A 15,114-nucleotide genomic window follows, 5' to 3' on the forward strand; every position below is an offset into this window, starting at 1 on the left:
ATCAGAGGAGTAATAGAAATGCTAGTGAGCACAGATACTCAGGATAGCTACACAGAGAACAGAAAGTAACACTGGCTTCCACCACCCCATGCCCCAACCAGGAACAGCAGGAAACCAGGAGGAACTTCTCCCTGTGGGGAAAAAGTAAGCAAGAGGACCCCGGCAGCCCTCATCCATACCTGGAACACCTACCATCCTCACCACTGAGGACCATGGCAGTCTTCACAGGCACTAAGCCCAGCTGAGGGACCTACCTGGAGTCCACAGAGTTGTGTTCCCCCAAAGAAGCAGACACTGTACCCCACCCTCTTTGGCTTATATGGCTACTGTACTATCTTGGAACTAGAACTGCTACTGGAGGGTGTCTTACCCACGGGGTTAGTTACACCCTTTCATCCCAGAGACTAAGCTGCCATTGAACTGATTTCCCAAAGCCTAGCTGAAGGCAGCTGTTATACCCTACCCTAAGGGTCTACATGGTGGTGGAACTGCTTCCCCTATCCCTCCCAGTTGCAGCAGTGCCCCTCCGCCTGAGGCTGGAACTGAAACTGCAAAGCCACATACTCCCTCTGGGGTCTTTAACTACCCTCCCAGTTACGGCTATACACTACACCCCTGGAACTGAGCTGAAGGGGTGCATTGCTCCCTGGGGAATTGCTGTCTTGGCTGAGAAGCTGCTTGGCCCACCCGAGTAGGTGCTCATCCCAGTGCTGAGCTGCCAAAATCACTTGCATCCCACGGAAACAAACAGTAGCTGAGCTGAGACACCTTGCCCTAGGAGCTGAACAACTCCAGTACTCTGCTTCTCTGGATCTGGGGTATTCCCCTAGAGAATGAGCTGCTGAGTCACCCCTTCCCCCAGCAGGTGAAGTCAGCACTGTGTGGTTCCCTGTGCTCCAAAGCCCAAACAACACCTGTGCCCCACAATTCTGTGTTCTTGCTGCCACTGTGCCTGGCTTCACAGAGACTGAGATGTTCCTGAGTCCCACTGTTCTAGAGGCAAGAATCACCACTACAAGGTATCTCACCCCCTGGAAACCAAGTGACAATTGAGCCCCATTTACTCTGGTTCCTGAATTGCAGCTGTACTCCACTCCCTGGACCCAAACCTCCAGAGCACTCCTCTACCAAAGTCAGACCAATGCTGTGTTCATACCACCAGGGTTAAAATAACACATGTAACCTGGCCCACAGAGCACGAGATGCCAGGGGGGGTCTCAGAGCCCTAGATCCTGGTGTTGTGGAAAAGTGACATCCAATCCTGCTGCAGAGAGTGAAACTGCACCCCAAGACACTGAGCCCAGGATCCCAGCTGCACAGATACTCCAAGCATCTGTACCTTAAACCCTGCACCACTGCAGCTGCTTTTAGGTTAGGTCAGGTCCAACACCAAGAGCAATCCCCTGACAAAGTTGCCCCACTGTGGGAAAAACAAGAATAGGAGGACCACAAAGCCTTGTCACTGAAGACCTTAACAACCTATGCCACCACCATTGCTGCCACAGACTTCTACAGCCTAGGGCACTGAGGCCATCTATAGTTAGCGGCAACACTGGTCAAAGATGAAAAACATGGCCAGAGAGTAAACCACTGCATCTACGCGGAAATAGAACCACTGTACCATTTTTAACCAGCACACCGAAACCCAATTGTAGGTGAAAGACTCCTTCTATGAAAGCTACTCTGAAGTTTAAAAGGGCAATTATTTCACCAGATGCACAGAAATCAATGCAGGAACACAAGAAACATGAAAAGGCAAGAAAATACGACACCACCAAAGGAACACGATAACATACCAGTGACAGGCCTCAAAGAATAGAAAAAATGAACTGCTAGAAAAAGGAATGCAAAATAATGACCTTAAGAAAACTCAACAAGATTAGAATACAGATAGACAATACAAAAAAAAAAAAAAATCAGAAAAATAATTCATGATATGAATGAGAAATTTAACAAAGAGATAGACAGAAAAAAAGCCAAACAGAAATCCTGCAGCTGAAGAATTCAATGAATAAAATAAATAATACAATAGAGAGGTTCAACAGCAGACTAGAACAAGCAGAAGAAAGAATCCCTGAACTTGAAGATAGGTCATTTGAAATTACCCATCAGAGGAAAAAAAAAAAAAAGAGAAAAAAGTGAAGAAAGCCCACAGGAACTATGAGACACCATTAAGTGAACAAATATTTGAACTATGGGCATTCCTGAAGAAAAGAAGAAAAAAGGCATTGAAAATCTATTTAATAAAATAATAGCTGAAAACTTTCCAAGTATAGGGAGATATGAACACACAGATCCAGGAAGCTCAAAGGTCTCCAAATAGATCCGACCGAGGAAAGTCCTCTCCAAGGCACATTATAGTCAAAGTGTCAAAGGCCAAAGACAAAGAGAGAATTCTAAAAACATCAGGAGAAAAGCATTAGGTCACATATAAGGAAACTTCCATTAGACTAACAGGAGATTTCTCAGCAGAAACCTTATAGGCCAGGAGTTAGTAACATGATATAGTGAAGGTGCTGAAAGAAAAAAATTGCCAGTCAAGAATACTATATCCAACAAAGCTATCTCTCAGGAATGAAGGAGAAATAAAATCTTCCACAAATAAGTAAAAACTGAGGGAATTCATCACTACTAGATAAACCTAATGAAATGCTCAAGCGAGACCTACATCTGGAAGCAAAAGGAAGATAAACAACATCAAGAAAACACATGAAAGGATAAAATTCACTGGTAAAGCATGTAAACAAATGGGAAAGAAAAGAGAATCAAACCTTATTACTATAGGAAAACACCAAACTACAATGAAAAACAATGAGAGAGGAAGAAAGGCACAAAAGATATATAAAACAACCAGAAAACTATCAACAAAATGGCAGAAGTAAGTCCTCACCTATCAATAATAACCTTGAATGTAAATGGACTAAATTCCCCAATTAAAAGATATAGACTGGCTGAATAGATAAAAAAAAGATCCAACTATATGCTGCCTTCAAGAAACTCACTTCACCAGAAAACACACAAATACTGAAAATGAAGGGATGGGAAAACATTCTATGTAAATGGAAACCCAAAATAAGCAAGAGTAGCTATACTTATGCCAGATAAAATAAACTGTGAGTCCAAAACTATGAAAAAAAGACAAAAAAGGTCATTATATAATGTTAAAGGGGTCAATTCGGGAAGAGGATGTAACAATTGTAAATATATATGCATGCAACATTGGAGCATACAGATATATAAAGCAAACATTATTAGATCTAAAGGGAGAGACAGACCTCAATAGAGTAATAGTTGGGGACTTCAATACTAAACTCTGAATATTGAATAGATCATCTAGATGGAAAATCACAAAGAAACATCAGATTTAAATTGCACTATAGACTAAATAGACTTTATAGACATTTACAGAACATTTCATCTAACAGCTATAGAATAAATATTCTCCTCATCAGCACATGGAACATTCTACAGGACTGACCATATACTATAGACTAAATAGACTTTATAGACATTTACAGAACATTTCATCCAACAGCTATAGAATAAATATTCTCCTCATCAGCACATGGAACATTCTACAGGACTGACCATATGTTAGGCCACGAAACAAGTCTTAACAAATTTTTAGAAATGGAAATCATATCAAGTATCTTCTCTGACCATAATGGACTACAACTAGAAATCAGTAGCAAGAAAAACTCTCAAAACAGTTCAAATACATGGAGACTAAACAATATGCTCCTGAATGACCAATGGGTCAAAAATTAAGAAGGAAATGAAATAATTTCTTGAAACAAATGAAAACAGAAACACAATATACCAAAACCTATGGGATACAGCCAAAGCAGTACTAAGAGGGGAGTTTATAGCCTACATCAAAAAAATAGGTTTCAAATAAACAACCTAACAATGTTTCTTAGGAAATAAGAAAGGCAGGAACAATCCAATCACAAAATTAGCAGAAGGAAAGAAATAATAAAGATCAGAGTAGAAATAAACAAAATAGTACAAAAGACTAAAAAAATAATACAAAAGATCAACAAAACACTGTTGACAAGCCATTAGGTAGACTAACCAAGAAAAAAAGAGAAAAGACTCATAAATAAAATCAGAAATAAAAGAGACATTATAACTGATATTACAGAAATACAAAAGATCATTAGAGATTATTTTGAACAACTACATGCCCAACAAATTGGAAAACCTAGAGAAAATGGATAAATTCCTGGCACATACAATCTACCACGTTTGAACCAAGAAACGGAAAACCTAAGAGACCAATTATGAGTAATAAGATTGAATCAGTAATAAAAAGTCTCTCATTACAGAAAAGCCCAGGACCACATGGCTTCACTGTCAAATTCTACCAAACATTTTAAATGGAATTAATACCAATTCTTCTCAAAATATTGAAGAGGAAGAAACTCTTCCAAACTCATTCTGCAAGGCCAGCATTACCTGATACCAAAACCAGACAAGGACACAACAAAAACAGAAAACTATAGACCAATATCCCTGATGAACATCACTACAAAATACCAGCAAAGCAAATCCAGCAGCATATAAAAAAAATCATTCACCATGACCAAATGGGATTCATCTCAGGGATACAGGATTGGTTTAACATACACAAATACATAAACATAATACATCACATCAACAGAATAAAGGACAAACACAAAATGATCATTTCAAATGACACAGAAAAAGGATTTTATAAAATTCAACTTCCCTTCATGATAAAAACTCACAACAAATTAGGTATAGTAGGAACACATCTTAACACAATAAAGTCTATATATGACAAACTGACAGCTAATCTCAGACTGAATGGGGAAAAGATGAAAGCTCTTCCTCTAAGAACTGGAAGAAGATAAGGATGGCCACTCTCTCCACTCTTATACAACATAGTCCTGGAAGTCCTAGCCAGAGCAATTAAGCAAGAGAAAGAAATAAAGGCATCCAAATTGGAAAAGAGGAAGTCAAACTGTCCCTGTTTGCAAAGGACATGATCTTATATATAGAAAAACCTAAAGACTCCACCAAAAAACTCTTAGAATTGATAAATGAATTCAGTAAGGTTGCAGGATACAAAATCAACATACAAAAATCAGTAGCATTTATATACACCCATAACAAGCAAGATGAAAAAGAAATCAAGAAAGCAGTCCCATTTACAATAGCTAACAAAAAAAATAAAATACCTAGGAATTAATTTAACCAAGGAGGTGAAAGCACTCTACAATGAAAACTATAAAACACTGATGAAAGAAATTAAAGAAGACACAAAGAAATGGAAAGACATTCCATGTCTGTGGGTTGGAAGAATTAATATTCTGAAAATGACCTTACTACCAAAAGTGATCTACGTATTCAATGCAATCCCTATCAAAATACCAATGACATTCTACATAAAAATAGAAAAAACAATCCTAAAATTCATATGGAGCCACAAAAGACTCTGAATAGTCAAAGCAATGTTGAGCAAAAAGCACAAAGCTGGAGGCATCACACACCTGACTTCAAAATATACTACAAACAGATACACAGACCAATGGAACAGAAAAGAGAACCTAGAAATAAAACCATGTATTTAGAGCCAACTTATTTTCAATAAAGGCACAAAGAGTATTCATTAAGGAAAGGACAGTATCTTCAATGAATGGTGTTGGGAAAACTGAATAGCCACATGCAGAAGAATAAAACTAGACCCTCGTATCTAAATATATACAAAAGTCAACTCAAAATAGATTAAAGACTTAAATGTAAAACCTGAAACCATGAAGCGACTAGAAAAAAACATAGGGGAAACAATTCAGGATATTGGGCTGAGCAAAGACTTTATGAAGACCTTAAAAGCACAGGCAACAAAAGCAAAAATAGACAAATGGGATTATAGCAAACTAAAATACTTCTGTACAGGAAAGGAAACAATCAACAGAGTGAAGAGACAACCTGCAGGATGAGAGAAAATCTTTGCAAACTATGCATCTAATGAGGGACTAATATCTAGAATATACAAAGAACTCAAATGACTCAATAGCAAAAAAAACCCCAAATAATCCAATCAAAAAATGGGCAAATGAACTGAACAGACATTTCTCAAAAGCAGATATGCAACTGACCAAGAAGTATATGAAAAAATGCTCAACATCACTAATTATCAGGGAAATTCAAATCAAAAGCACAATGCAATATCATTTCACTCCAGTTAGAATGGTTATTATAAAAAAGACAGAAAATAACAAATGCTGGCACTTGGTGGGAGTGTAAATTAGCACAACCATTACAGAAAACAGTCTGGAGATTCCTCAAAAAACTACAAATAGAATTGACATATGGTCCAGCTATCTCTCTACTGGGTATATACCCAAAGGACAGGAAATCAGTATATGAAAGAGATAATTGCACTCCCATGTTTACTGCAGTACTATTTACAATAGCCAAGACATGCAATCAACCGATGATGGGTCCATCAACAGATGAATGGATAAAGAAAATGTGGTACGTATATATAGTGGAATGCCATTCAGCCATAAAAAAGAATGAAATCCTGTCATGCGTGGCAACATAGACAAGCTTGGAGGACATTTCGTTAAGTGAAGTAAGCCAGGAACAGAAAGAGAAATAACGCATGTTCTCACTCACATGTGGAAGCTAAGATCACACAGAAGTAGAGAACAGAATGGCAGATATCAGAGGTTGGAAAGCATAGGGCGTAGGGTGGATAACGAGAGGTTGGTTAACGGATACAAAAGTACATCTAGATAGGAAGAATAATATCTAGTGTTCTATAGCACTGTAGGGCGACCATGATTAACAACAATTTGTTGTATAGTTTCAATTAGCTAGAAGATAGGATTTTCAATGTTTCCAGCACAAAGAAATGATAAATGTTTGAGGTAATGGAAAAAAAAAAAAATCAGTGGTTGCCAGGATTTCAGGGGATGAGGGAGGGAGGGATGAACAGGTGGAACACAGATGATTTTTAGGGCAACAAAACTATTCTGTGTGATACTGTAATGGTTTAACACACGATATTACGCATGAGGCAAAACCCGTAGAACTGTACAATACAAAAAGGGAACCCTAATATAAAGTTAACAAAAATACATCAGTATTGATTCATAATTGTCACAAATGAAGCATACTAATGTAACATGTCAGTAACTGTGTATGTGAGTGGAGGGAGGGGATGGGAACTCTGTACTTTCTGCTCAATTTCTCTGTAAAATTAAAACTGCTATTAAAAAAAAGAATAATAATAACTTTTTAAAAAGCAGAGAGTTAACTCTTTATGTGGAGTTAACTTAGCTCCCAGGAATTTAAGGTTCAGAAGACTTGAGAGAAAAGGTCAGAGAAGAGATAGAGCCTGAAGACTGCACCCTGAAGTGAAAGACATCTGCAATAAATTTCCAGGGGTTGGGTGGTTTCAGATTTCTAGGAATGGGTTATGTACTAAATTTTTTTCACTGTTGCACTGATTCGTCAGAAAACGTCTGATACACACAACTTACTGTTCGTGGGGGAAAAAAAGATAGCATGCCTGAGACTGCTATCCTTAGAAAAGTCTGATTGCAAGGTTGGCCTTTGGTTTGCATCTGGGAATTTGAATTTTCAGAGTTTTCCCATCATTCCCAGAAGATAAGAGTGGCTTGCTATACCTAAACTGTTTATACAAACATGCTGATTCATGCTGAATTCTTGCTTTCCTTCTAAGGGAGAATGGAATTTTGGTATGCATGAGGAAAAGGGTGCCTATGTGACCAGCACTCAATAAAAACCTTTGGCACTGAGTTTCTAATGAGGATCCCTGGTAGACAACATTTCACACATGCTGTCACAAGTCATTGCTGGAGGAATTAAGCATATCCTGTGTGACTCTATTGGCAGGGGACCCTTTGAACCTGTAACTGGTTTCCTCCAAACTTCACCACATGCACCTTTTCCCTCTGCTGACTTTACTTTGTATCTTTTCAATGCAATAAATCACAGTCATTAGTGGGACTCTGCTGAGTCTGTGAGTCCTCCTAGTGAACCACTGAAACTGGGGGTGGTCTTGGGGATCACCAACACACCCATATACTATTTCACCTAATTTGAACAATCTCCCTATAGGAGGTAGATATTACTATCCCTACATTATAAAACTCAGGATCATAGAGATTAAGTGACCTGGAAAAGGACAGACACTTATAAGGTTAGGATTTGCACAAACTTTTTGCTTTCAAATTTACCACTTATATATTTCCTAAGGGAAAGGAAGCAGATAACACATATTGAAGGTTCACAATAAATAATAACTCTCAAGTTAAATAGTCTAATAATAGCTTCAAGTTAAAAAAATTTCCTGAGCCTTGGCTTTTCCAATCTTTAAAATTTAAAATAGCATAATAGAGTATGTTAGGGGGTAGTGGTATAAGTATACATTACCAAAGAATAGTAAATTCTATACAGATTATTTCTCAATATTGAACCACTTCCCTACATTTTCTCTTTTCAATAGTTCCTTAAGGGCCTTATGTAATACTGTGGTATTGGATATTCTTAGTTTGAAGATCTTTATGCAGGAAGCCTTGAATACCTTTTAGTAAAATCTTTAAAGCAGAGTCGCAGTTTATTATGATGTCTGAAGAGCTTTGGGTCACTGGGTATTTCAGACAGGAAAACCTGGGCAACTTCCAAAGGACCCTATAAAATAAGAAAATAGAACAAGAATTGTGTTTTTTTTCTTCTCTAAAATCACAGAGACTAAATTTACCCAAATGATCTCTCTTGGAATTGAGATGGCTGCATTTAAGGTTAACGCATATATGTCTATGCCTATATTAAAACTCTTTAGAGAGAGACTGTTTCAGTTTTTAGTAATTTCATACCTATATTCTTGCCTACTGCAATTAAATTAGCATTATTTTTTCAAATAAACAGAGAAACTCAAGGACTGACTATTGTCATTAATGTAGTTTGCCTTGTATGTTTTACATTCTTTAATTTATTGTGGATGTGAAAGTTGTCAGGCTACTACATCTGCCAATCCACTGATTATTAGACTTGATTTTGCTAAAAGAGCTTCCCTCAGTATTCCAAAAGTATTCCTGACACTGTAAGTTAAAAAGATGAACTTTCGTAAGTTACGTTTGGAGGTAAACCCTCAAAATCATGTATGTTTTTAGGGGGTAAAGGTCTTAAGATATTTATTTCAGTTTTGGTAGGGCATTTTTTGGCTTTGTTCCTTTAATCTAAAAAGTAGGTAAGGCATATTACATAAAATCTTACTTGAAGCCTTTCTGAATTTTCCCTTACCTTGAAATATCCCTTAAGATTAGGGCCATGCCTAAAATCATCAACAAGAGAATATGAATGAACCAACTACAAGGAGATAATGGGGATGGCTTCAAATCTGCATATGACAAAACAATAATAATATCTTGTGTACATATATTATTAACATTTTCAAAATGATTCCACATCATTTATTTAATCCTCATAACTCATTGTAATGGAGATCTGGAGAAGATACATCAGGGAGAATCTAAGTAGTTGTTCATGCATGTATGTGCATAGCTCTGAAAATGAGTCCTTTTTTTGGTGGGGGAGGGTTACTGGCCAGTATGGGGAGAGTCCTCCTTTTTAGATCACATTCTTTCAGTATAATCTTTTTACAGAAACGCTATTTTAATTGAATCACTTCCTTCATAATAGAATGTGTAAGAATACACAGGTATAAAAACACAGGCGAAAATAAAAAAGGAAAAAAAACCACAGGCAGGTATGAAAACCTTAAGAACTGAGAGTATACTAAAAAGCTTTTGTTTTTCAATTTCCCTTTATTTATACTTGCAGTTTTTTTCCAACTACTTCTAACTACTTTTCACTTGATTTAACATTTATTGGTGGTCTTTGTATATAATAACAAAATTATTCCAAATCCTATTTATAACTTAAATCACACAGTGCTAGTAAAAAAGCACAAACCTGATTAACTGTTGTGCCTACAGATCCCTGGAGTACCATCTGAAGCATTTTGGGGTCTGCTGGATCCTGATGTGTAGCAAATGCCAACTCCTGTGTTTTTTTCTGCATGTCTTCAATAGCAACTTCAATTGGTGTTAATATGATCTGAGTAAAATAGCATCGATTAGGTCAGTGTACAGATTGAAAACGGTTTAATGAGCTTTATATATAATTAATTATAATTAGAAAAAAAAATGGCAATGAATTGTAAACTTATATGTAACAATAAAATTCCAAACTTGCATGCCTAAATGGGAGACAAAAAAAAAAGTAACCTTTTAAAAGCACAAGCTGAGGGTTAACTAGGGACTTAGAAAAGAAGCCAAAAATTAATGACTCAAAAATCGGTAAAGATCTAGCAAGTTACTGTGTGAGGGATGGTACACATCTTGTGCTACATCCGCACTGCTGTTACATGGTTCAAATGTATTTGTTTCACCAAGTCTACTTCCCCATTTACGGACTTACCTCCTCTTTGTGAGTGACATTGACCCTTGTTTTAATATAAGGAAAGGCATGAGATGTAGTCAGAATGGTCTTTCTTTTGAATTGTTCATGAAGTTCCCCATGGGCACGACCATCTAAAGTGAAGGGTGTACAGTACATGAAACGGCGAAGATTATAATTTTTGTCAAAATAAGTGATTCTGTCCTTCATCTCATATGTGTCAAAGTATGGCTCCACGTAGGTAATCTGAATATATGCCTGGCAAAGGAAAAAGTTCTTCATTTCCTCACTATTATATCATTATTTAGTCTTTCTCAGACAAAACTGCATATCTCAAAGATAGGCCTATATGTTATTACAGTCTAATCAACCATACCTTGTTAGGATCTAATTTACACTTGTCTACAGGATTAGAGTCCTTGATTACTTCAACCACATCCTCTCCAAATCTTTCTCCATAAAATCCCTATAATTAAAAAAAAAAGAAATCTTTACTTGAAGTTAACAAGATAAGAAAACAGAGAAGACTTTCAAGGGAGACTCCTGAGCAAAATTAAGGGATTTATTAACATCTGTACAAACACGTCAATAATTACAAAATAACAATTACTTAAGGCTCACAAAAATGATACTAGTTTATACGTTTGCATGGTCTTAGTCCATATTTATTTGACATTATTCCCATCTATATACTTCAATAACACATAATATGAGAAAACAACATTTTTCTCCTATAAAAATATAGGATTCCACAACAGGTCCTCAAAAGAAACAAAAAGGGAACAAAAAGCAAAGACAAAAGGACCTCATTATCTATGATGTATAGGATTAGTTTTATTGAGTTTGATGTGGCCTGACTTCTTACAGACCATGGGTCAATGAAAAAGTATTATTTTTTTTTTAGCAGCTGATAGGTATGATGATCCAAACCCTTGACCTTGGTGTTACCAGCACCATGCTCTCCCAAGTAAGCTAACCATCAGCCCAGTATTCATTTCTATGAATAATTTAAAGAAACATTCCAGAATTTCCAAATAAAAGCATTGACTTGTTGAAGTTTTGTACAGTTTTAGACTTTGAAAAGGCAACCTTGGGTCAAGAACATAGAGATTTTTCCATATGACACTTGGTAGCAGCATGGGCAATGGATGGAGCTACTCAAAAGGAAAAATTCAATCTGAGTCTTTAAAGGAGAAACCCCCACCCTCATACCAAAGGTATTTTTATGATTAAGTAAGACTGGAAAACACTGTTTCAATTAATACTTCCCAAGACTTACCTAGCCTCCTCTTGAAAAATAAAAAGTCACAGTTTGAGCCAATTTATGAAAGGTAAGCATGGTGAAGTCACAAATAAGAACATAACATTCAAGAAATTAACAACAGCTGAGAATAAAAACAAGCCTAGAGCACTGCTTCTCAAACTGTTTGTATGATACAAATCACCTATGGACTTGTTAAAATGAAGATTTTGATTCAGAAAGTCTGGGATGGGGTCTGAGATTCTGCAGTTCAAACAATCTCCCAGGTGATGCCAATGTTTCTGGTTCATGAACCACATTTTGACAAGAATAGGGAAAGGTCGGAAAGAATAACTATTAACAGAAAAGACTGATTAGCCCAACGAATATGAAAATCAATCATTTATGGTGAAAATTAAGAAGGTGTAAAAACTAAAGAATTCTAAGTAGTTTTAAGGTGCGATTTCAGGCTTTTAAGCTCTAAAAATATCTCACTTGGAGCCAGGCTAAGCCACAGAGATAATGCACTTGGGTCAGAAATTTCTTGGGGTTCTGGTTCTAGTTCCATTATTAGCTGCTACTTAATGCCATATGTCTCTTTTTACAATATGTGGATAATGTGAGTACTATACATTTCTCCATAAATCAAAATAATCTTGAAAGATATAAGGGTTTCTAAAATATTTGTGAAAATAGAACCTCAAAAAAAAAGTTAATATTATTCTACTGTTGCCATAAAAGATTTGAAGGATTTGAAAGAGTATTATTGTAACTGTCAAAAATCCTTATGCTCTATGTGAGTAATTTATTTGGCAGGATTTGGCTTATTAAATAATTAAATCTGAATCTGAAAGTCTATTCATCACAGAGAATACAAATTAAAGAGGACATTTGATGAACCACCACAGTATTCACCTCCAATCTGTGAGATATCTCTGCAAGTTTGGTTATTGCAGGCTCCTTGTAAACAAATTCCTGTTCATCCAAATCCCCGAATTTGGTTCCATAAAAACCAACACGAAAATAGGTGCCAAACATCCGCTTACCATCCTAGGTTTAGGAAAATGAAGAAACGTTAATATAAAGTCTTTTTGTTTTTCACAGTATGCTGAGATTACTATAGTAAAAAATTTCTAAAACATTAATTCAAAATTATAATATTTTATTATTTTTCAAATAAAAGTAAAAACAAAGTAAACAGTTTTTTCATTATTTCTAATAACATTATGCAATTAAGACTTTTACCAAGTGACTAAATCACATATGGTATATATTTTTCAGTTTGTACCAACTGACTATATCACATTGATCTATGTGTTTAATGTTCATGAAATTGAGATAAATTAACTTATTTTCCTTATTGCAAGAAAAGATGCTTGTCATAATACGAACTGTATCTTAACTGTCCTAATGTTAGAGCATACTAGATGAAGATAAATTTAAATATAATATTAATAACCGTTTTTAAATTAGCATTAGCCTTTATATAACCTCTTCTCATATATTAAATAAGATCATAGAAGTTAGGACCCATGTATAACACCTAGCATAAAGCAGACAATCAGTAAATGTCAAGATCCTCTCAAAGCACTAAAGCAAAAACTCTACAATTAGTATCCCTGTTCCAATAAAAATATTTACATGTGGAAAAATAAACATGGAATAGAAAGGAGAAAAAATGTATGAATGAAAGATACTAAGGAAAAACTTTTTTAGATGAGTTGGTTATTCTTTAGCCCCCAAACCACCCACTTCATGCATAACATACATTCATGTCAGGTACAAAGTACACTAAGGTAGGTCACCTTAATTCTCACACAGCACATCCAAAAGCACATTCTTTCAATAAATATAAATACTTGGAAGCTTTCTATTCAATTTTTACAATTTAGCCATTTCAGAGGGATTTTGTGGTGGCTCCTATATACATAACCAAATATTAAGTGTTTAAATACCTCTGAATAATACCCTTTAAGTCTAATCTGCTTTATATTTATTTTTCCTATATTGGAAAGGCAAAAAGGGTTTATAAAATAAGTTACAAGTGTTTCAGGTAATTAAGCAAAATGGGAATCTCTGAGCCTTAATTTATCAATTTTGTAATACCAAAAAAAATAAATAAATAAATAAAAACCGTTCAGGAACTAAAAATATCCCCACATATTTGTCCCAAATCACTACAGTTTTAAACAAAAATGTCTTTGGAGCTGAAAAAATTGGGGGTTTTTAATTTAAAAACTTTTTTTTTCATAGTTACTTTATTTCAAAATTTAACAGACATAAAAATTAACTGATTTCTATAGCAAATGAAATCTCTCTAGATAAGCAAGTTCAATCAAAATTCTGATTAAAACCATCGTAAGCCAATGAAACAATATAATAATAGTAAATTTTGACATAATAAAGAAATGAAGGCACTGCATGGAAAATAAAAAAGGCAACAGAGAAAATTACTTAAAATTTTTAATTGTTATTTTTCAAAATGTCATATACATATATATATTCCTACTTTTTAAAACCACGAATATTAAAATATGGTTCTTCTACCTGTACTCTTCCCAGAAGTTTCCAGTTTAAAATGTTATTCCAATTCTTCAATATTCTGGCCCGTTAAATATTTGAAGACAGCACTTAAGGTTGTTTCCCTTAGCTAAACTTTCCAGTTCTCAATCAATCTTCATATGACAGAAATTACTATCCCTCTTGCACTTTATTAGCTTTTCAATGCCATCTTTTAAAGTGTGGTATCCCAGAAATAGACACAATACTGCTGATGTGATCTGACCAGTGAAGGTATCAGCGGGCTCACTGCCTCCCTGGATATGGACATTGAATTTTATTAACACAACTTAAAACTTAACTACCTCTTCTTATATACTTTCTCATTCTGACATTCAGTTCAAAGAAAAAAATTATTAAGTGTTTATTACGTTAGCCACTGTTCATCCTCAGTAACAGGAAAATAATAAGTCTTGCTCCTCAAGAGAGTAAAATTGTATTCAAATAATTACAATACAAAGGTTTATATGCTCTTGTAAAAAATGGTATAAGAGCTCTTGCTTCCTCTTGCCATGTGATCTGCTTGTACCTGCTGGCTGCCTGCCACTTTCTGCCATGAGTAGAAACACCCTGAGGCCCATGCCAGATGCAGCTGTCCCAGAATCGTAAGCCAAATAAACCTCTTTCCTTTATAAAGTACCCAGTCTCAGGTATTTCTGTTATAGCAACACAAAACGGACTAAAAGAGAAAATTGGTACAGAGGAGTGGGGTGTTGTTATACAGATACCTGAAAATGTGGATGCATCTTTGGAGCTGGGTAACGGGCAAAGGTTGGAAGAGTTTGGAGGACTCAGAAGACGACAGAAAGACAAGGGAAAGTTTGGAATGCCTTAGAGACTTATGTGGTGGCAAG

General features: G+C 35.7%; 2 protein-coding genes across 2 annotated transcripts in view; both read right to left on the reverse strand.

Moving 5' to 3' along the window:
* LOC103606769 (dedicator of cytokinesis protein 7-like) overlaps positions 1–15,114 on the reverse strand; it is a 76,810-nt gene that overhangs the window by 8,513 nt on the left and 53,183 nt on the right. Inside the window, exons 16-17 of the mRNA XM_008591316.1 lie at positions 9,976–10,119; positions 8,585–8,691 (exon numbers count right to left, since the gene is read on the reverse strand). Coding sequence (XP_008589538.1) covers positions 8,585–8,691; positions 9,976–10,119 — 251 coding nt within the window. The remainder of the gene's footprint in view (positions 1–8,584; positions 8,692–9,975; positions 10,120–15,114) is intronic.
* Positions 10,504–12,861, reverse strand: LOC103606768 (dedicator of cytokinesis protein 7-like). Its single transcript, XM_008591315.1, has 3 exons — positions 12,617–12,861; positions 10,838–10,927; positions 10,504–10,595 (listed from the first exon to the last, which is right to left on the reverse strand). Exons 1-3 carry the CDS (start codon positions 12,737–12,739, stop codon positions 10,542–10,544), a joined length of 267 nt encoding a protein of 88 aa, XP_008589537.1. The 5' UTR covers positions 12,740–12,861; the 3' UTR covers positions 10,504–10,541.

This window comes from Galeopterus variegatus, unplaced genomic scaffold (assembly GCF_000696425.1).
Source record: "Galeopterus variegatus unplaced genomic scaffold, G_variegatus-3.0.2 Scaffold6831, whole genome shotgun sequence".
In the NCBI taxonomy this organism is placed as follows: domain Eukaryota; kingdom Metazoa; phylum Chordata; class Mammalia; order Dermoptera; family Cynocephalidae; genus Galeopterus; species Galeopterus variegatus.